Source organism: Aethalodelphis obliquidens, unplaced genomic scaffold, assembly GCF_003676395.1.
Source record: "Aethalodelphis obliquidens isolate GAN/ISIS:26980383/991018 unplaced genomic scaffold, ASM367639v1 scaffold12, whole genome shotgun sequence".
In the NCBI taxonomy this organism is placed as follows: domain Eukaryota; kingdom Metazoa; phylum Chordata; class Mammalia; order Artiodactyla; family Delphinidae; genus Aethalodelphis; species Aethalodelphis obliquidens.
The window spans coordinates 8,866,427-8,885,885 of record NW_020837956.1 but is presented as its reverse complement, the minus strand read 5'-3'; the positions used below and the strand labels follow the sequence as shown (position 1 = coordinate 8,885,885).

General features: G+C 51.8%; 2 protein-coding genes across 6 annotated transcripts in view; both read right to left on the bottom strand.

Annotated features, from left to right (window-relative positions):
* Positions 1-7,927: 7,927 nt before the first annotated feature.
* On the bottom strand, positions 7,928-12,400 carry ZFP36L2 (ZFP36 like 2 zinc finger CCCH-type). The gene is made up of 2 exons (XM_027113262.1): positions 11,832-12,400; positions 7,928-11,307 (listed from the first exon to the last, which is right to left on the bottom strand). Exons 1-2 carry the CDS (start codon positions 11,880-11,882, stop codon positions 9,877-9,879), a joined length of 1,482 nt encoding a protein of 493 aa, XP_026969063.1. The 5' UTR covers positions 11,883-12,400; the 3' UTR covers positions 7,928-9,876.
* Positions 12,401-15,585: 3,185 nt separating this feature from the next.
* The window catches only part of THADA (THADA armadillo repeat containing), a 313,719-nt gene continuing 309,845 nt past the window's right edge, over positions 15,586-19,459 (bottom strand). For 3 of the 5 annotated variants that reach the window (XM_027113258.1, XM_027113257.1, XM_027113259.1), the window contains 2 exons: positions 17,768-17,937; positions 16,324-16,716 (listed from right to left, as the gene is read on the bottom strand). In XM_027113258.1, coding sequence (XP_026969059.1) covers positions 16,324-16,716; positions 17,768-17,937 — 563 coding nt within the window. Of the gene's footprint in view, positions 16,717-17,767; positions 17,938-19,459 lie in introns of those variants that run through there. The other 2 variants (XM_027113256.1, XR_003434060.1) reach the window with 2 other exon arrangements.

Genomic DNA, 19,459 nt, shown 5'->3' with positions numbered 1-19,459 from the left:
CTGTCCAACAGAACTTTCTGCAATGATGGAAACATTCAGTGCAACAGCCCCCACCTACAGCTGAGTACCCGCCACGTGGAAGTAAGTTTTAAATGTTAAGTGTACATAGGCACATGTGGCTGGTGCCTACCATAATGGACAGCGCAGATCTATCTAGAATTTCTAAAGGAAAGCAGTTGTTATTCTCATCTTAAGGCCCAAGTGGTTGGGTGGGTTTGGTGGGGGCAGATGAAGGAGACTCCCTGAACCCCTTGGGACTGGGTGTCTATTGATTGGGTGTGGAAAAAAAAACACCAAGAGAGCAGTAACAAACTGTTACAGCATACTTCCTATATGCTGGACTCTATCCTTATGACATGGGTTGACCGGATTCACTTGAGTTTCATGGTAGCCTTTGGAGATAGGTCCGACATTTATAGATGGAGACGGCAAGCCACTGGCTCATGGTCTCCCAGCTGGCGGTAGCAAGGCTAGGCTTTGAACCTGATGGCTTAGGCTGCTACCCACTCTGCTAGCCTGCACACAGTGTCCTCTGTGGGACCCTGAGCTGGGCCCTCTCCTAGACACTTCACCCGTGACATCATATTTTGACCCTCCTGCCTGATCGTCCGCATTTCAGAGATGAGAAAAGTGAGGCTCAGAGATTTGCTCAGGATCACACAGGGAGGGAGTGGCTGTGAAGTGAGATTTGAACCCAGGTCTGTGGGAGCCCTGGCCTGTAACCCCTGCAGACCAGGCCCCTCACAGAGTGGTGGTGACACCTGCCCCGGAGCCCTCTCACGCCCCAGGCCCTGCAGCAGCTCTTGGCTCCCAGGGCTGTGCTTTGTAAGCTCCTGGCGTGTCCACCCTACAGACCTTCCAGGGCCTCCCTGAGAAGCCAGGTGAACAGAGAACATCCAGAGACCTGCTGCTCTGAGCCTCTCAGCCCATAGGGATTTAGTGAAAGTCAATATTCAGCATTTTTACCAACAGCCCTACCTGGACAGCTCACACCTAGGGAGGACAGTGTCCTGGGTGGTCTCTTCCCAGGGCTCATGTAGAAACCCAGAGATTGGGGGAAGTCTCCAGAAGGCTCCGCCCACCCTCTCTGAGCCTTAGTCTTCTGATCTGTGGAATAAAAGGGCAACATTAGGTCATGGTTTTTTAAACCTTTTTTGGCATTAAAATTGGTTTTATAAGGAATCATTTTTTTTCCAGTCTACTCTCCACACAGCCGAAATCACTTTAACACGTGAACGTGTCTGTCCTATTCCCCAGCTTAAAATCCTTCAATGGCTCCCCCCTGCTCTGGAGACAATGCCTGCCCTCATGAAGCTAAGCGTCTAAGAAGGAAGGGCGATATATACATAAACAAAGGCATTTAAAATATGTCAGAGGATGACAAATGCTACGGAAATAATAAAGCAAGACGAGAGATGCCAGATGGGGCTGTTGTCTTGACAGGGTGGTCTGGATGGCCCCCTGAAAAGGTGACAGCAGGAAACTGAAGGAAATGTGGAAGAGCATGACAGATGGAATAGCAAGTGCAAAGGTCCTGAGACAGAGAGTAGGTCCAGCATGATTACGAACCAACAAGGAGGCCTGAGTTGTATAGGAGCAGGATGAGGGAAGGGAGAGTCAAGGTCAGAGGGGAAAGGGATAGTGGGTGGGTGGGGAGGGACAGACAATGTAGGACCTTGTACACCTTGGTTAAGATTTTAGATTTTATTCTGAGTGAGGATTTTGAGCTGAAGGGTGACTTGAACACACTGTGTTTTAAAAGCACAGGTTAGAGGGGCTTCCCTGGTGGCGCAGTGGTTAAGAATCCGCCTGCCAATGCAGGTGACACGGGTTCGAGCCCTGGTCCAGGAAGATCCCACATGCCGTGGAGCAACTAAGCCCGTGCGCCACAACTACTGAGCCCGTGCACCTAGAGCCCAAGCTCCTCAACAAGAGAAGCCTCCACAATGAGAAGCCCGCGCACCTCAATGAACAGTAGCCCCCGCTTGCTGCATCTAGAGAAAGCCCGCGTGCAGCAACAAAGACCCAACGCAGCCAAAAATAAAATAAATTAAATAAAAAAAATAATAATAATTAAAAAAAAAGCACAGGGGTGGCAAGACAGGGTCTACCCTGGAAAGAAATCCCGGAAGACTTCTTGGAAACCTCTGTCTCTAGACAGTATGGGGAGTAAAGCAGGAGTCTGGGAGGCAGCCTAGGGTGATTCAAAGGAGCCAGTGCTTAGCTTCCTCCGAATTCTGCTTCAGCCTTTTCCTAGCTGCTTGGCCTCAGGCCTATGACAACTTCTCTGAGCTTAGTCTCCTCATCTTTGAAATGGGGATAGTAACAGTGTTCCGGTCTTGGCTATTGTGAACAAGTGTACAAGTGTTTTTATGTAGCCATCCCGTGGAGCATGTGTCATTATGTAGGGGAAACAGACATTAATAAAACAGTTACAAAAACCAATGTATCACTTTGGAAAATAGTATAGCAGTTCCTCAAAAAGTGAAATGGGGGTTACCATATGACCTGGCAATTCTACTTCCAGGTATAAAAGCAAAAGAATTGAAAACATATGTTCACACAAAAACTTGTATATCGATGTTCACAGCAGCATGATTCAACAATAGATGAAAGGTGGAAACAACCCCACCGTCTAACAACTGATGAATGAAAACAAAATGCGGTACATCCGTACAATGGAATTCTAGCCTGTCATGCAAAAGAACGAAGGCTGATTCACGCTACAACATGAATGAACCTTGAAAATTGTACAGTCCGTGAAGGCAGGGATGACATCCGTCAACTCACCTCTGTTCCTGCACTGCTGGCATGTACTGGACAATCAAGAACTATCTGTGGGATGAATGAAAGGTGCCAGGCAGCATCCCAGCATCCCACCCCTTGGATGTCTGGACAATCACAGGGCAGTGGAAGGGAGCCTGCCAGCACATCTGAGTCACACCAGCCCCGGCCCTCAGCAATGTTTGCCTCCTGCCCTGCGGCACCTCGGATTTCCATCTTCACAACGAATCACCTTGGGAGGCTGGACCTCCTGTAGGTGCTCGAGAGAGTCCGGCCCTGAAGCTTCAACAGTAGCCAGGCCAGGGAGAGACAACCACGATCACCTGCCACGCAGCTCAGTCAAGTTCCCCTCCCCTGAAGTGCACCCCTTCTCCACTCAGTGATGCAGGGGAACAAACAGCAGGTCGCCAAGGACTCACAGCCCCTTCTCCAGCGGTGCAGGGCGCAGAGACTGTCCTGCAAGGGGCCTCTCATTCCAGCCACTCCCAGGGTGGGGCGGGGGTGGTGGAACTTGGGAAAACAAGGCCTCGGGCGTGCATTTCAAAGGGTCTCCCCTCTGCGTAAAATCGGCACCAGGCCCAGCGGAAGGGTCATAGGCCACCCCACAGCCTGGCCCGGCCTCCTACAGAGGGGTCACTGAGAATTCTGTGTCTCATCAAATATTGCAGGACCACGGAGTTGTACTTGAAAATAATTTTAATTAGCCGGAAACCAGGAGTTTAATAAATGGAAAACAGAGAACTTTCCAAGGCCACAGCTGGGAAACACTCGCTTTTTTAAAAATTCCGCCTGGCTTCCCAGGCCGGCTAAACACCCTGACACGAGGGCCCAATTGCCGGAGGAATCTACAAGGAAAACAAAGCTTATTTTTAGAGAAATATTTTAAACTCGGTTTCAGCGGCTCAGGACTTTTCTTGTCTGTCTAAAATCCTTAATATCTTTCCTTCTATTTCAGAGCTGCCTCTCACCCCAGAGGGCATAAGAACTGCTATCTGACAAGAGCTATTTCTGCAACAGATGAAAATAAAAGGGCCCCTCCCCCTTCAACCAGAGAATTAATTGTTTCTAAATATGTCTCTGCACTCAGGCCCAGGAGGCCTGTCCTTGGCAGGTGTGACCGGCAATAAAGTGGGTCTGGGGTCCCTGCAGGCTGAAGGCCTGTCTGCCACCACCCGCCCACCCCCCTCAGCCCTGTTCTGCCCACTGCCCTGCAGGAAGCGGCTGACAGCCTGGCCTCCATTTCCGGGTTTTGAAAACAGTTTTTAACCTGAAAGAGGCCTGCTAAAAAGGACCGCTTTTCCTCCGAAGGTGGTGTTAACACTCCACCCCGACAGAGACGCACCCCCATCACATCCAGACCCAAACATACAGCCACACCCACAGATCCTTCCTCCCATCCCACCGACGCACACACCTACCCAACAGAGCAACAGGCACACCCAAACCCACACCCACACTCACACTCGGAAACACACGCACACAGGGCAACAGACACACTCAAACCCGTACCCACACTGACACACACACACATACACAGATCCATATACACACATACCTATAACCACACACAGAGCAACAGACACACCCAAACCCACAACCACACCTACACACACACAGCAACAGACACACCCAAACCCGTACCCACACTCACACACACACACACACACACACACATCCATATACACACATACCTATAACCACACAGAGTAACAGACACACCCAAACCCACCCGCACCCAGATACACACCCTCACACACCTATACACACACACAGACTGAAAGATGCCTTCAAACCCACACTCACACATACATACACAGCAACAGACACACCGAAACCCATAACCACACTCATACACACACACACCCAAACCCACACTAACAGATTTCCATACCCACTCACCGACTCTCATACCCTACAGACATGTACACCCCTCACATATCAACACCCCACAGATGCAGCCACACACACCAGTATTCCCCTACAGCAACCGCCCCACACACACAGACCCCCGCCACGGAGCAATACCACGCACTTGTGCACACCCACCCAGAGAGACAAGGACCCAGATAGCCACCCTCCATGTGGATACCCCCCCGCACACAGACATCCCCCCATACGTATACACCCTTAGACACACACCCACACTCATACACTTTCCAGGTCTAGCAAAACCTGTCAGGAGAGGTTGGGAGAACCCACCTAGGCAGGGCTGGGCCTGGAGGTGCTGTGGCTTCCTGTTCCCCGGGGCACCCCCTTCCCCCAGGGCTCGCCTGGCAGGCCCGTCCCGCCGCCAGGCCCTGGCCCCTCCCTGACCCTCCCTCCCTCCCTCCCTCCCTCCCTCCCTCCCTCCTTGGCCTTGCTGGCAGCACAAACTGGAAGCGCCCTGGCTGGCCGCAAGTCTGCACATCCCCCAGAGAGTGAACAAGAAAAAATAGACACGGTTCAATGAGGAAACAACAATGGAGAGCGGTTATGGGCCCTGATGGGAGAAGGTAAGCCTGGCTGCTTACCAGGGGCCGTGGCATCTCCCATTAACTCAAAGGCTAGGGAAGGTGCTGAGACCCAACTTCCGCTCTCAAGATGTGGCCAGAGTCACATCTGCCCTCACTCTTGTCACCACGAGCACAACTGAAGGAGAGCAAATGCCTTGAGTTGGTTCCCCTCCAGGTTCAGATGTTCTCCTGTGGGCCTCCTCTCTGCAAACATCTAGCCTGGGGGTTTCTGAGACCCTCCCAGGCAGACTTCACCACTGAGCATCCCAGTGCTCGGTCAGACCTGCTGCCGAGAGCTATGCCTGTTTGTCTTTCCTGCCTTGAGCCCTCCAGGCCTGGTCCTATCATCGGGGTTCCTGAGCCGCTGCAGGGCTCCCAATCCTCCATCTATTCCCAAGGGCGGGTGCAGAGCGTCGGCCTTCTCAATAGTTTTTTTGTGTCCACACCCCCTCCGCAACCCCATACACTCAGCAGTAGATTCAGACAGAGTGAGGGGTGGAAAATATCTACATGCATGCATCCCTTCTCTGAAATAATTTAGAAGGTGGTGCACACCAATTGGTTGCTTAAAAAATACCTTAGTTTTCAAATAGCTAGTGGAAATGCCACTATTAAGACATTCTAAACACCATCACATTCTGGGCTCATTTGCACAACTAACTCCAAAAGAATTTTATCTTGAGTATAATTCAGGAGTCAGTTTTAGTTCCGCTCCCCAGCCCGTGATAGGAATCCTGGCTTGTTCTTACTTGCAGTTTTTACTTCTAGTTCCCTTAATTTACAAGAAAACTTTTCTAAGGGTGATCAAGCAATTGCAGAGCGTTTTGTTTGCTGTTAATTCCAGCCGCTGCAGAAAGACAATGACCCACATACCCTCCATTGATCTGCAGCAAGAGAAAATTTCTGAATGATTCCCCCCAGCTTTCCACGCTCCACTGGGTCTAAAATACAAAAACATCAGCTCTTAGCAGTTGGGCTTTCAGACAAACCAATTTTTAAAAATGAATGTGGCTTACCCCAGAAAGAAGTCTAACATTCCAGTTGATCAAAAGCACTTGTTTAGAAAAATGTCTTGGAATGAAGTGGAAACAAGGCCTTTGAAATGCAGTTTGGCCTATATAGCACCACATTTTAGACTTTTCCTCGCCATTGTACATTCTTTATGGTGAAGAGGCCTACGAGCCTGCAGGGTCTTCACTCATCGAGCCCTCCTTGGCCTCAGGCTTCCCCTCCCCCGCTGCTGAGGCCGCCCACCCGCCCCTCCCCAGCCAGGGGCCGGCATCTGGGAGAACTTTGAAACTGTTTCCCATCCCCTTTGGCAGCGCGCGCCCAGCACCAAAACGCTCCGGTTAACACCAGCGCAATCATCGTTAACGTGAAACAGCTGCCCGGGGCCTGGCGCGCTTCACCGACGGCGCCCTCCCCATCAGGCTCAGCTGTGAGACCCGGGAGACCCCGGCGAACACAGGCAAACACAGGGTCGAAGGGATGCAAGTATGGGTGATAGAGCCCATATGTTGTAGATGAGGAAACAAAACTTTTGCTAAATCTCTTACTTTGAAAAAAATAGTCTGAACTCCGTGTGTGTTGGCGGGGGCGGGATAGAGAAGGAAAAACAGGAATTGATTTATGAACATTTTTTTTTTTTTTTTTTTTTTTGCGGTACGCAGGCCTCTCACTGTTGTGGCCTCTCCCGTTGCGGAGCACAGGCTCCGGACGCGCAGGCTCAGCGGCCATGGCTCACGGGCCCAGCCGCTTCTGTGGCATGTGGGATCCTCCTGGACCGGGACACGAACCCGCATCCCCTGCAGCGGCAGGCGGACTCTGAACCACTGCGCCACCAGGGAAGCCCTGTGAACCACCTTTTTAACTTCTAAAGTGATTGCAGGAAAGAACCATACTAAGGTTTTGTTCAATTGTGTGAGAATCAGCAGACAGACTGATGCTTTTTTTTTTTTTTCCAGACCTGGGTTGGATTTGCTTTCTGGCCGCTTACAGTTGTCTCAAGCACAGACACTAATCCTTTTGCATAAATAACGTGTGTGCTCACTCCCAGAGGAAGCCGTCCACATAAACATTACCCTGATATAAGTTTAACCTGTTTCATCTTCCTTCTCTTTCTGTCCTCTGTGGACAAGGACACAACCAGGATTTCCAAAGTCCAGGCCAAACCCTGGTTCTCCGGCCCAGGAAAGGCTGGGCCTAAGCCCCCATCCCCAATTCAGCCACGGGCTGGCAAGACCCTCCTCACCCAAGCAGTTTGGTTCCCTGTGCGTCCCAGTGGAAAAAAAAAAAATCAGACCTTCAGCTGCCACTGCAGACACGTGATCTGCTTGGTGACTCACAGGCAGGCCCCACGCCTCAGGCCTCCCAACCAGGCCCAGCCACCAGTCAGCCAACACGGGGATGCATCTTATTACCAAAGAGAACAGCTAACTAATGCCCTTGACGGTCCAAATTACTTTCTTTCAGCTAAAAGAACTTGTATATAAAATATATAGGGGGACAGGCTCTTCTGAACTCTGGCTCTGCCAGCTCTCTAAACCCTAGCCCCCCCCAATCCCTCTAAGACCTGGGTAATGCCTGACAGCGGTGAGAAGGTACAAACCTAGATACTCCCATTTAAAAAAGGAAGCTATTTTACACATCAATACCTTTTTTTCCCAAAAGTTTTATTGGGGGAAAACTACAAAACATTTACAGTACAATGTTACAGTCACAATTTGTAGTGAACTGATTCCCCAAATATATTACAACTCAAGTTGACTTAACCTTGTTACATTCAAATACCTACTTCTGTCAAAGTAGTCCAGAATACATACATACATAGTGCTCCAACTGTACCTACGTACAAACAAACTACATCTACTGCTCATTCATCCGCTGTCCAGGAAAGCATTCCTGCCTTTCCACACGGAAAAAAAAAAAAAAAAGTACAAGTTTTGGAATTTTCTGTAATTAAACAAGGCATATTCATGTACTACATATCATTTTAGCACTAAGAGGTGGCCTCTTCACTTTATAGCTATATAAAAAAAAAGTGGTAAAAATCTTTTCCTTTTGTGCAGTTGAACCCATCCTACATTCAAATTCTCTCAAGCACTAATAGACAAAATACTTATTTGGTTGAGGAAGATTTAAGGCAAGTTCTGGCCCTTCCAAAGGCACTGTGAGATTACCCTCCCCCCCCCATTATTGCTACATGTCTTTATATGCAGAGTATGTCACAGTAGAACTGGTGGAATAAGCAAACAAAAACCATTTTCTGCTGATTTATAAAGATGGAATGAGAAAAGCATGCCACATGTAAGCCTGATTGCAAAGTATGTGGTCACTTTTTTTCTTTTAAAGTTGGATGGGCTACAACCATGATACATTCTAAGAAAAACTCATAAGATATTCCTCAAACTACTTCCACAGCATCAAGATAAGATTTCCGTAAAGAAACCATGCAATCTTTCAAAATTTACGTAAACAAGGAAAGAAATTAATGAAATAAATATTACATACAATCTCTTAAATTAAGAATTTTTTTTACTCATTTACAATAAAATAACCAAGTGAAGTTACAAAAGGCATATATTACTGTGAAAAGAACATACACTCCACATTTTGCCGATTAATAATGGCAATCATAATTTAACATAATAAAAGAATATATATCTATTGCTTTTCATCATACTTGATAAATACAGTATGAACAAAATTTTCAATGTATACTTTTCACAAGATAATAAATAAGTTAAATAGTTTTTTCATATTGAGTTGTGGTGCAGTGGTGCGAATCAACTCAAAACAGCTAAAAATTCAGCAGTTATTCCCCAACAATTACAAACTAAGCTCTGCCCAAGGCTTCCAGAAAGAGCAGACAAAACGGTTCTAACTTAAACATCCACTAAGTGGTGGCAATGAAACCAGGAACCAGTATGAAACTTTGGAATGCAAGGTTTTTTTTCTTCCAGACATATATAACTTTGTTAAAAAACAAAAAACACCCATGGAGCTGAGGTCTACTATCAAGGCATATTCTTGGCAGAATATTGGATTCTAAAAGCTTATAGGTTTAGCAAGGTGTTGGCTGGCTTGTTTGTTTACACTGGTCTGAGACAATTAGGAACCTCTCTCAAGATAAGAGTCCCCACATCTGGACTGTAACTAATGCTTTGCAAGTGAAGATATGGAATGGTGGTTGGTAGCTGCTGGTGCCGGGTTGATTTTTCCTAAAGTCCCAAACTCATCGGAGACCTAAAAAAGTTTGTGTTTGGTTTTTGTTCTATTCGCATCACAACTGCTCTGTTGTGAATATTTTGTTCAATACAAAAAGTTCGTAGGCTTTTTTTCGCTCAACAAGAATGAAACTTCGTAATAATAATAAAAATAATAATAAAAAACAAAACAAAACAAGAGGAAACCGAAAGGGGAGGGGTGGGGGCCCCTCCCGGCACACAAGTTCGAGTCCAAGTGCTCGGTGCGGCCTGCAGTCTGCTTGTGGCCGAGGTCAGCCCCCCACACTCCCGAGCCTCCCTGCCCCTAGCAGGGGCGCCCTCCAACACCCCCAGAACGACCTTCCCTTCCTCCTCCTCACTAGCGCCCTCTTGCCTCAGTCGTCGGAGATGGAGAGGCGGCTGAAGATGGGCAGGCGGCGGCCGGGGTCGAGGCTGGGGGACTCAGAGCCGCTGAGGCTGCCCGAGCTCAGAGAGCCGCTCAAGTAGCTGTCGCGGTCAGACAGTGAGTCCGGGGGACTAGGAGGCGCGTCGAACACGGGCGACTCGGACAGGCGGCGTGGCAGCTGGAAGCTGAAGGGCGGCGAGGGCGGCGCGGCGGCGCTGGCAGGGAGGGGCGCGCTGGGCGGCGCCGGGGGCTGCGCGGGGGGCACTAGGCCCTGCTGCTGCTGCTGCTGGCGATAGTAGGCGGCGGCGGCCACGGCGGCGAAGTTGTGGGTCTGGATGGCGAGAGGTGTGATGAGGCTGCTCAGCTCCGGGCCGAAGGCGAAGGCGTTGTTGGCGCACGAGGCCGACGAGCAAGTGGCGCAGGGCGCGCCCGGCGCAAGCAGGTCCTCGGCGCCCCCGGTGCCGTACAGCAGCGCGGCCGCGGCCGCTGCCGCCGCAGAGGCACAGCACGTCGGGGCGCCCGAGGGCGTGGAGGCAGCCGAGGCCGAGGAGCAAGACGAAGCGGACGAGGAGCAAGACGAAGCCGAGGAGCAGGAGGGTGGCGGCGGCGTGCGCGACGTGGGGCTGTCGAGCAGCAGGGGCGACTCCAGGCCCCCCGGGGGCTGGTGGTGGCCCGACGGGAAGCCCGAGAAGCTGAGGCTGTGGTGCAGCTTGGGCCGCGGCTCCCGCGGGAAGCCCAGGTGCAGCGCGTCGCGAGCGCTGAAGGTGCGCAGGTCCCCAGAGGCACCCCCCGACGGCGCGGGCCGCCGCTCATCGGCGTTGTGGATGAAGTGGCAGCGCGGCCCATAGGGGCAGAAGCCGATGGTGTGGAAGGTGCGGCACAGCTCCGTCTTGTACTTGGGGTGCCGCGTCAGACTGCGCAGCTCGTGGAAGCCATGCGCGAACTGGCACTTTTCGCCGTACTTGCACGTGCCGCTCTCCTCGAAAGGCCGGCACAGCTCAGTTTTGTAGCGCGTTGAGTTGATCTGGGAGCCGCCTCCCCCCTTCTGCTGCTGCTGCTGCAGGTGGAGGAGGTGCTGGCTGCGCTCGCCGTTGTCGCTGAATGAGCGGTCCCGGAATTTGTTCTCCTTGTTCAGCAGGGCCGTGCCGCCGCCCCCCGACGGCTCCTTAAGGGTGCCGTAGGAGGCCGGCCCGCCCGCCGCCGCGCTGCCGCAGCTGCTGCCGTTAGCTGCGCCCGGGAACTTGGGCGAGCAGCTGCCGGGGCTAGGCGCGGGGTGGGCGAGCGCGTGCAGGTTGCTGGCTGAGTGCCGACGGAGGAAGCCCGGCGTGAAGCCCGAGCTGGGGGCGGCGGCCACGGGTGTCCCCACCGCCTTCTTGTCCAGCATGTTGTTCAGATTGAGGTTGGCCAGGGACTTCTCCGTCTGCCAAAAAGGAGGGTAGCGGGGAAGGGATGAAAAGTGGGAAGAGGAGAGGGATGCGTTGGGGTGAGCTGCAGAAGAACCACTTCCAGCCCTCCAATTCTTTTTTTTTTTCGGATCTCGACTCGGCCCCCAACCTCCACCCTTACACGCGCACAAGAATCAAGTTTGCGTTGGGAGGAGCCGGACTCTCCACCCTAGGCCGCGCTGGGTTGCGACATGTGATCCTCAGTCGTGGGCCGCCGGCCTGGGCGGCGCAAACCCCGTCCGGGAAGCCCCGGGCAAGCGTGGCTGTGGTCGGCTGCGGAGAAACTAAACAGCTACAGCGACTCCCTCCTGCCCTTCCTCCCCGCTCCTTCTCCCCGTCCACAAGGTTCGAGCACACATTGCAAACTCCGGCATTTTTCCCAAGCCCAAAAAGTCAAGGAGGGAAGAGGACCCCCAAAGCCGAGGACAGAAGGCCAAGCCTGAAAACTCCAAGGGCTTCCTCCTTGCCCGTCCTCTTCCCTCCCTTCTCCTCCGCGTACCTTGCACAAGAAGTCGATATCGTAGAAGGCGGACAGAAGTGTGGTCGACATGTTTCTGGATCCTGTAATGGTCGGAGCTGCAGGCTGGGAGGTCCGGAGGAGCCCTCGGGGCGGCGCGGCCGGGCTTGAGCCACGACGAATAACGGGCGAGGGGCGGGGGAGGGACCGAAAGTTTGCGGGGGGCCAGAAAAGAGGGAGCGGGGGCAGCAGCTTGAACTGGTTTGAGGGTGCCCGGGAGTGCAGAGTGGGGGGAGAGGAGAGTGAAGCTAGAGCGCTCCTCCGCGCCCCGGGGTGCCCGGCCCGCCCCCCCCGCGCGGAGCCGACTGCAGCTCGCGGACTGTTGGAACTCAGCCGCCCGAGAGCGCGCGCCCTATATAGAGCCCCGGAGCGCGGCAGCGGCGGGGCGGGCCTGCCGCGGGGAGGGGACAGAAGGCTGACCCCGCCGGGGTCTCCAGGCAACGCCGCCCGCCGGCCTGCGGACGTCAGGCGCCTTCCTGGCCTCCCATTGGCCGCCGCCAATTTTTTTCCTCTGGGGGAGGGGGCGGAGAGGCCTCGGGGCGGGGCTGGCCGCTGGGGCGCCCGGGGCGGCGTGGAGAGCTCGGCCCAGATGGGTGCTGCTGGGTGGCGGCGGGAAGGTACGGCTCCACTCCTTTGGGGCTGTACTGTTGGAAATCCCCAGCACATTTAACGTGGCCGGGTTTCTGCAGCCCTGGACGTGTCTTTCCCCGCCCGGTCCTGCTAGGCGAATTTGCGGAGCTTTTCTCTCCCACCCTCGGTTTTATACTGGGCGCGGGAATTGCAAAATGCAAGAATATTGCAACCGTCCGCGCGGCCCGGCTGTTTTTGCTAAGGGAGCTCCGGCCGGGGGGCGGGGACTCTGGGCCCGAGTCTGACCGGTAGTGGCTCCATCCCGACTGCACGTGGAGACGCGGTGGGGGTGGGGCCGGAGCGGCCACGCGGGAGGCTGCCAGGGCAGGCAGTCTCGCCCGGAGGAGCCTGGGCCGGTTCCTCCGCCCCTCTTCCCGCCCAGCCTGCAGTAAACAGGGCTTGAGCGCCGAGCCCTGCCGGGCAGGGCTGAGTGTCTGAGGACAAGGCGCTGGCTTTGCTAATCACATCACAAGACCTTGAGCCAGGGCCAAAGGCGCGGAGTGGCGCGGGGCGTCCCGGGCGGGGGAGCCGGCTGGGAGGACGGGAGGAAAGGCCAGGAGAGCCGCGCAGGCATGGAGGCACTTCCCAACGCCTCGTCCGTCTGCTGGTCTGTCCGGCTTTCCCCTGCCCTCCTGGGGGTTGTGGTACAGCTGCCAGCCGAGGCTCCCGCCCTCCCGCCGCAGCCTTGGCCTGGCGCGCCCTCCTAGACCCTTAACTCCCGGGCCGTTGAGGGCGCCGCGCCCCGCCTTAACTCGTTGTGGGCTGGGGGCTCCGGCTGAGGCCGACCCGCAGCCAGGCTGGGCTAGGCACCGAGGATGCGCCTGGTGGGCTCGCCCCGGTTTCCTTCTCTTGCCAGCCCCACACCCCAAAAGCCCGCGTTGGGAAATGCTCTTTGCCAACGGCGCCCTCCGGGTACGGGGCAGACACCCCCGCCTAGCGCCCAGTGCAGCTAAGGCCACTGTCAGCCCCACTGGGGCAGATCTGGAGTCCGGTCCAGGACACTTCTCACTCCGCGTCTACGGATATGCTGCCAAAAAAGCTGGAGCGGGGCCCGTGATTTCGCACACCTGGCAGCCTAGGTTGTAACTGGGCCTAAGTTGGAAGGTCCAGTACCCGCCAGGGAAAGAAGCTCCCGAGACCCACGCCCCCTTGCCCAGTTGATCTTGTTTCTGGCTGTTTCCTTGTGCTTACTTCCATTCGGCGGCGCTCATTCCCTCTCTCAGCTACCCTGGGAGGGAATGAGCCAGGCCTGTCACTCAGGAAACCTCTTTAGAGTTCAGCTTGCACGCAGAGCCCATTGCTGCACTCCTCACCCACCCAGAGAGCTAGAGTCAGCATAGGGCTGCAAGGACTTCAGGATCGGAAACATAGGGCTGGAGTTCAGGCCCTGTCCCTTATAAGCCATGTGATTTCAGGCAAATCACAAAATCACTTTGGCACCTGGGTTTCTTTGTAAAACTAAGATAATTCCTGCTTTACTCATCTCTCACCTTTGTCAAGGTGCAAATGAGTTATTTGTTAAGGTTTTTAAAAGATAAGTATACTCCATCTTATTTATTAAAACAAATTGACAAAGCATAAAAATGGAGAAAGCCAGGCCTCTGGAGTATGGCCAGATGGGTGGAGGTCTACAGAATCGTGAATGCAGAGCTGAGGGGTCACCAAATCTTGGACCCTCGAGCTTGGAGCCAAGGGCAGTGACCTCAGAAGATGTGACTGCTTCACTTTTGCCACCCGGCCTATACTGGCCCCTAGACAAGGCTGGGCAACCATGGCTGACACTTACAGCCTAGAATACCCAAGAATCCTGATGCTGTTTTGTTCTTTGTTGAAATGAACCACAGCACAAGAGTCTGAGGATGGCCCTGACAGTGGGGTATTCTGAGTTTCCCGTGGGAATGCATCAGGAAAGTGTGAAACAGCAATTTCCCTCACCAGTGCTATTGGAGGTCAGTGACAAGATTTCAGATACAAAAACCAGTGGAAACATCTGTCTCTCCTGTGCTCTCAGGCTGGCTACAACCAGCCAAGATCAAAATCTGGGGTAATTCTCAACAGCTATGAGAACACCCACTTTGCAGGCTTGGTAGAAGGACTTTGGAGCTAACATGTAAACATGGTATGGTACATGCTTTGGTACAGAGTACCTGCTGGTAGAAAATATTTTTATTATTATGTAACTGCTTTTATTTCATTTTAAATGGAGAAAAAAGGAATGCTGGCCTTTTCCAGTGAGCTGGGCTTTGCTGGAGCCGGTTTCATAATTATTCTACCATGGTTATCACCACATTGTGCCAATTCCCTGACTTCTCACCAGCCACGTCTTCTCAGAACAAAAAGAAATGTTCAGTTGGCAACTTTCCATCAAGTGTGGGCTACACAGATGCCTAACCAGGTTATTAATTCAGGATCACAGAAAACACATTTTGAGCTGAATAGTGCAAAACCACCAGGGAATTTCCTGTCTCTTTAGGGCAAAACTTTGGACACTAAGTTAACTTCTTTCCTTACTTCTTCCTACACAGACCTTTCTCTATTCTTCTAGTAGGCTCTATTTTTTAGTGTTAGGTGGTTTTCTTTCAAAGAGAAACAAATTATATTTGAAATATAAGTCTTTCTGTAGTAGGAAATGATCATATCAAACCCTCTCCCCTCTAAACTGCCCCTCCAGACCCTCAAACATCAATAAAATAATTCTGATTGCTCACCTGAGAAGTATTTAAATGTATTTACAGACCCTAAAAAGCTGGGCCAAGTGTACATAGGATTACTGAAATGGTTCTTTCAGATAACTAGGATGAAAAATGAATGTGGATGAGGCTATGACCCATCCAAGCTATGAATTTCAAGATAACTGTCTTTGGGTAACACTTCACTCTGAAATTATAAATTAAAACCGGTAAGCCAGTGGAAAACAAAACTAGCAGCAAAACGTATGCAAGAGCGACACCTGCTGGGTGTCTGAGAAAGAGGGGAGGGCTGGACTTAGAAAAGCAGAAAACCTTTAAGGTTTCCAGGTTAAATCACTGAAATGGATAGAAGTTTTCTGGCATCTTAAATAAGAATCTTCTTGTTACTGCCACCAAGAAAATGACAGTAAACAGTGTAGGCATCAAATAAGTCATTTATTCTGACTCTCCTTTCCCCAGGTTCCTTCTAACAGCCAAGAGTCTATGATTTCACTGGGTGGTGAATCTGTTTTACTAACAATAGCACAGATACTTTTTATGGTGGGGAGAGGGGGGTAGGAGCTCTTAATGGCTCTTTTAATAATTAGGATGGCATGTGTAGGTCACTGAAGGCTTAAACATGCAGACAGTAAAAACAAAATTATTTGTATGAAGTCGATCCTTAATTCTCCCAGGATCCAACATTTGGAATATATTTCTGCCTTTGCTAAAATCGAATAAAATTTGGAATTCTGACCAAGTGGGCTGTTTGCCAACTAATCCAGCTCCCACAACTAGCCAGAAAAGGGGGGGAAAATCATGTGTTAAAACCCAACTCTGTGTAGTCAATTCAGAGAAAAATGTAGGCCGGCTCTGGTTGGACACTGGAGGTCCTGGGGGATGAAAAAGGCTAATTCAGGCCTGCAGGTGGCCTGCACCTGGGAACAGAGTCAATATTCAACGTGGTAGCCTCACGTCCTACAGTAGCTGCAATAAACGAGGCTGCCTTGAATGACTGAACTGAAGAAAAAGTCCTCTGTAGGACAGAAGACTAGACTCACAGAAGTGGGGGAGTTGTGAAGGGGAGAAGACGCTTAAGTTTCTGTTCAACATTTTCCTGCAGATTGACTGGGGGAACAATCCACCCTACCCCCAACCCCACAAGTCGTCTTTCTTCAACAAGCCGTTTCTGTTCTTGGAAGAGTTAACTGATTCCCTGCTGCAGGAGAGTCCAAAGCCCTGAGAACTGGGGTGTCTTCCCCTTCCTTTCCTTCCAGAAACGCCAGTAACCTCAGGCAAGCCAAAGCCCTTTCCTCCCGAATGCGCAGTCTTGTGAACTCCACCGTCTTCAAAAACTCAGCAGTTGGTGGCAGCTCTCTGAAGAGCTGGGAAAGGAGGTGGCATTGCTCTGACGCTGTCCTCTGAAGATGACAGAGCCTCTCGGGGCTGAGGGGATGCCAGCTGGACTTGGAGAGGAGGCGGAAGAGGTGCTTGTAGAGGTATTTCATGAAGATCAGGGTCTCAGCCCAAAAGTTGACTTCTGTTTTTTCAAACAGGTAGTCTTCCACCTAAGTCCGATGAAAAAGCCAAAAGTCAACCTTACAGGGATGCTGACTGGCCCCAGTCCAGAACAGAGTCCTGGCAGATGCAGAAGCAGTGTGTCCCCTCCCCACCTGACAGAGGGCTCACTCTCGCCTGTCAACACCCCTGTACACACAGCACTTGCAGCCTTGAAGGTCACCTTCTATCTTCACTCGTACTTCTCCACTGGAGAGAAATTTTTTTCCCCCAGACTTAACATGACCTTTGATAAAGATGTGTTTGTGGTTCTCAGCCAAGATATTTTGGGGGCTTGGTGCTGAAAAGGGGACCTCAACACAGGAGGGGGCCCTAGACCTGAAGGTGCATCTAGAAATCAGAGAGGAGAGAGGAAGGGAGATCTGATCAGCAAAGAGCAAAGAACTGACAAACACGAGACACTAGTCTCTCAGTATGAAACCAAATTTCTATAATGCTGGGGATTTTCAAGGTCATTTTATCACAGACACTTTATCTTGTCTCCTAATTTCCCATAAACAGGCTGCTTTTTGAACTCTTGGCCTGCCGGGGATGCCAAGAAGGCCAGCTGAGTCAGACACTGGCAGAGAGAAATTTCAGTTCCCAAGACGCTTTTCCTGCTTATCTGGGTCCTCAGTTTCCCTATCTGTTGACTGACCCCCACCTGGAGGGGCTCATAGTTTTCTTCAAGCAGCAGAGACCCTGGAAGGAACCTGATTCTCTGGAAGTGTTTCACCTTCAAACCTAACCATGGGGAGCCCCTGGTCACTCCAATGTTGACGAATAAGCATCCTCCATAGTTAAACTCTCAACTTCCAAGGGGCCTCTTCCAAGGGGCTTACCGTTGGAACTCCACAGGCCAGCACGAGAGCTGCCCCAGCAGCACCCGCGGGCTGCTGGGGCCATTTGGAGACTCCCTAATTGCTTGCCGCTCTGTAATCTGAGCACCCAGAAGCACGCTTTCAGCAGGCACATCAGGCCCATGTAAGCCTGGAAGTGCTGCACCCGGTGGGTGTAGGATCACTCCCACCCACCTCCACTGCCCGGACACCCCAGGATTACCTGATGCATGCTCTCCACACAGACCGTGAGGTCATCACCCTCCCCCAACAGCCATCCTAGCAGGACTGGGAGTCCAGGGGCCAGCTGGTCCCACTGCTGGAGCAGGTCACACAGCACAGCCAGGGCCAGATCCAGTGCGATGGAGGCGTCCACCCGGCAGAAGGCAAATTCTGTGGAAATGAGAGAGGTGAACCATGAATGTGCTGCTCAGGGCCAACTGGGGAGGCTGTGCAGGACTCCAGGAACGTTAAAGGCTTCAGGTAAAATCACTGCCAGGGACTTCCCTGGTGGCACAGTGGTTAAGGATCTGCCTGCCAATGCAGCGGGCATGGGTTCGAGCCCTGGTCCAGAAAGATCCCACATGCCACGGAGCAACTAAGCCCGTGCGTGACAACTACTGAGCCTGTGCTCTAGAGCCTGCGAGCCACAACTACTGAGCCTGCGTGCTACAACTGCTGAAGCCCATGCACCTAGAGCCCGTGCTGAGCAACAAAGAGAAGCCACCACAGCCATTAATAAAGAAATAAATAAATAAATGAAAATTAATTAATTAACTAAAAAAAAAACCAAAAGAATCTGCCTTACCAATGCAGGGGATACGGGCTTGATCCCTGGTCCGGAAAGGTCCCACATGCCATGGAGCAACTAAGCTTGTGCACCACAACTACCGAGCCTGTGCTCTAGAGCCCGGGAGCCACAACTACTGAGCCTGTGCGCCACAACTACTGATGCCTGCACGCCCTAGAGCCCGCACGCTGCAACTACTGTGCCCACGCGCCACAACTACTGAAGCCCGTGCACTCTAGGGCCTGTGTGCCACAACTTTCGAGCCCGCGTGTTGCAGCTACTGAAGCCCGCCCACCTAGAGCCCGTGCTCTGCAAGAAGAGAAGCCACCGCAATGCAACGAAGAGTAGCCACTGCTCGCCACAACTAGAGAAAGCCTGTGCGCAGCAACGAAGACCCAACACAGCCAAAAAACAAAAAGGAAAATCACTGCCACTAGCCTGGCAGGGAAGCTGGTGGAATAGTGGGATACGCTCACTAAGAGTTATTAATCCACTCCTGAATCCTGCTGTCTGTGCAGCTAGAATGAGTCATAGGCCTGAATCCCACCATTTCCATGCCCCCTATCCCAGTGTGGACAGAAGCACAGCCCCACCTACAAGACTAGACATCTATCTCCCCTCAGCCCTTCTAACTGGAAGGATATCACAAAAGCTTCCCACCCAGCGTCTCCTCTGCAGGCCTGCCGACAACGCCTGAACTCCATTGCTTTGTCCCTTCCTCTGAACTAAATCCCATTGAGCACATAACACATTAACTCTCTAACATCTTAGAGCAGGGCATCAGAAAACTTTTTCTTAAAGGGCCAGAAGGTAAATATTTTAGACTTTGGGAGTCTTACGGTCTCTGTCTGAAAGCAGCCATAGACAATATGTAAACAAATGGTTGTGGCTAGGTTCCAATAAAACTTTATTTATGTTACAATAAAATTTGACTTTCATGTAATTTTTGTTTCACAAAATAATATTCCTCTTTTGATTTTTTCCAACCATTTAAAAATGTAAAAGCTGTTGGTAGTTCACAGGCCGCAGAGTGACCGTAGGGGGGCGGGGATTAGCTCACATTCTGTGGCCCTCTGTTAGCGTGAAATCGTTTTTCAGAGACTCATTTTCTTAGCTGGCTGGAGG

Excerpts from the sequence above, each read along its gene's own strand:
- ZFP36L2 (XM_027113262.1), bottom strand. The coding sequence starts at position 11,882 with ATGTCGACCACACTTCTGTCCGCCTTCTACGATATCGACTTCTTGTGC. Across the intron at positions 11,308-11,831 it reads ATATCGACTTCTTGTGCAAG|ACGGAGAAGTCCCTGGCCAA; the intron begins GTACGCGGAGGA and ends CCTTTTTGGCAG.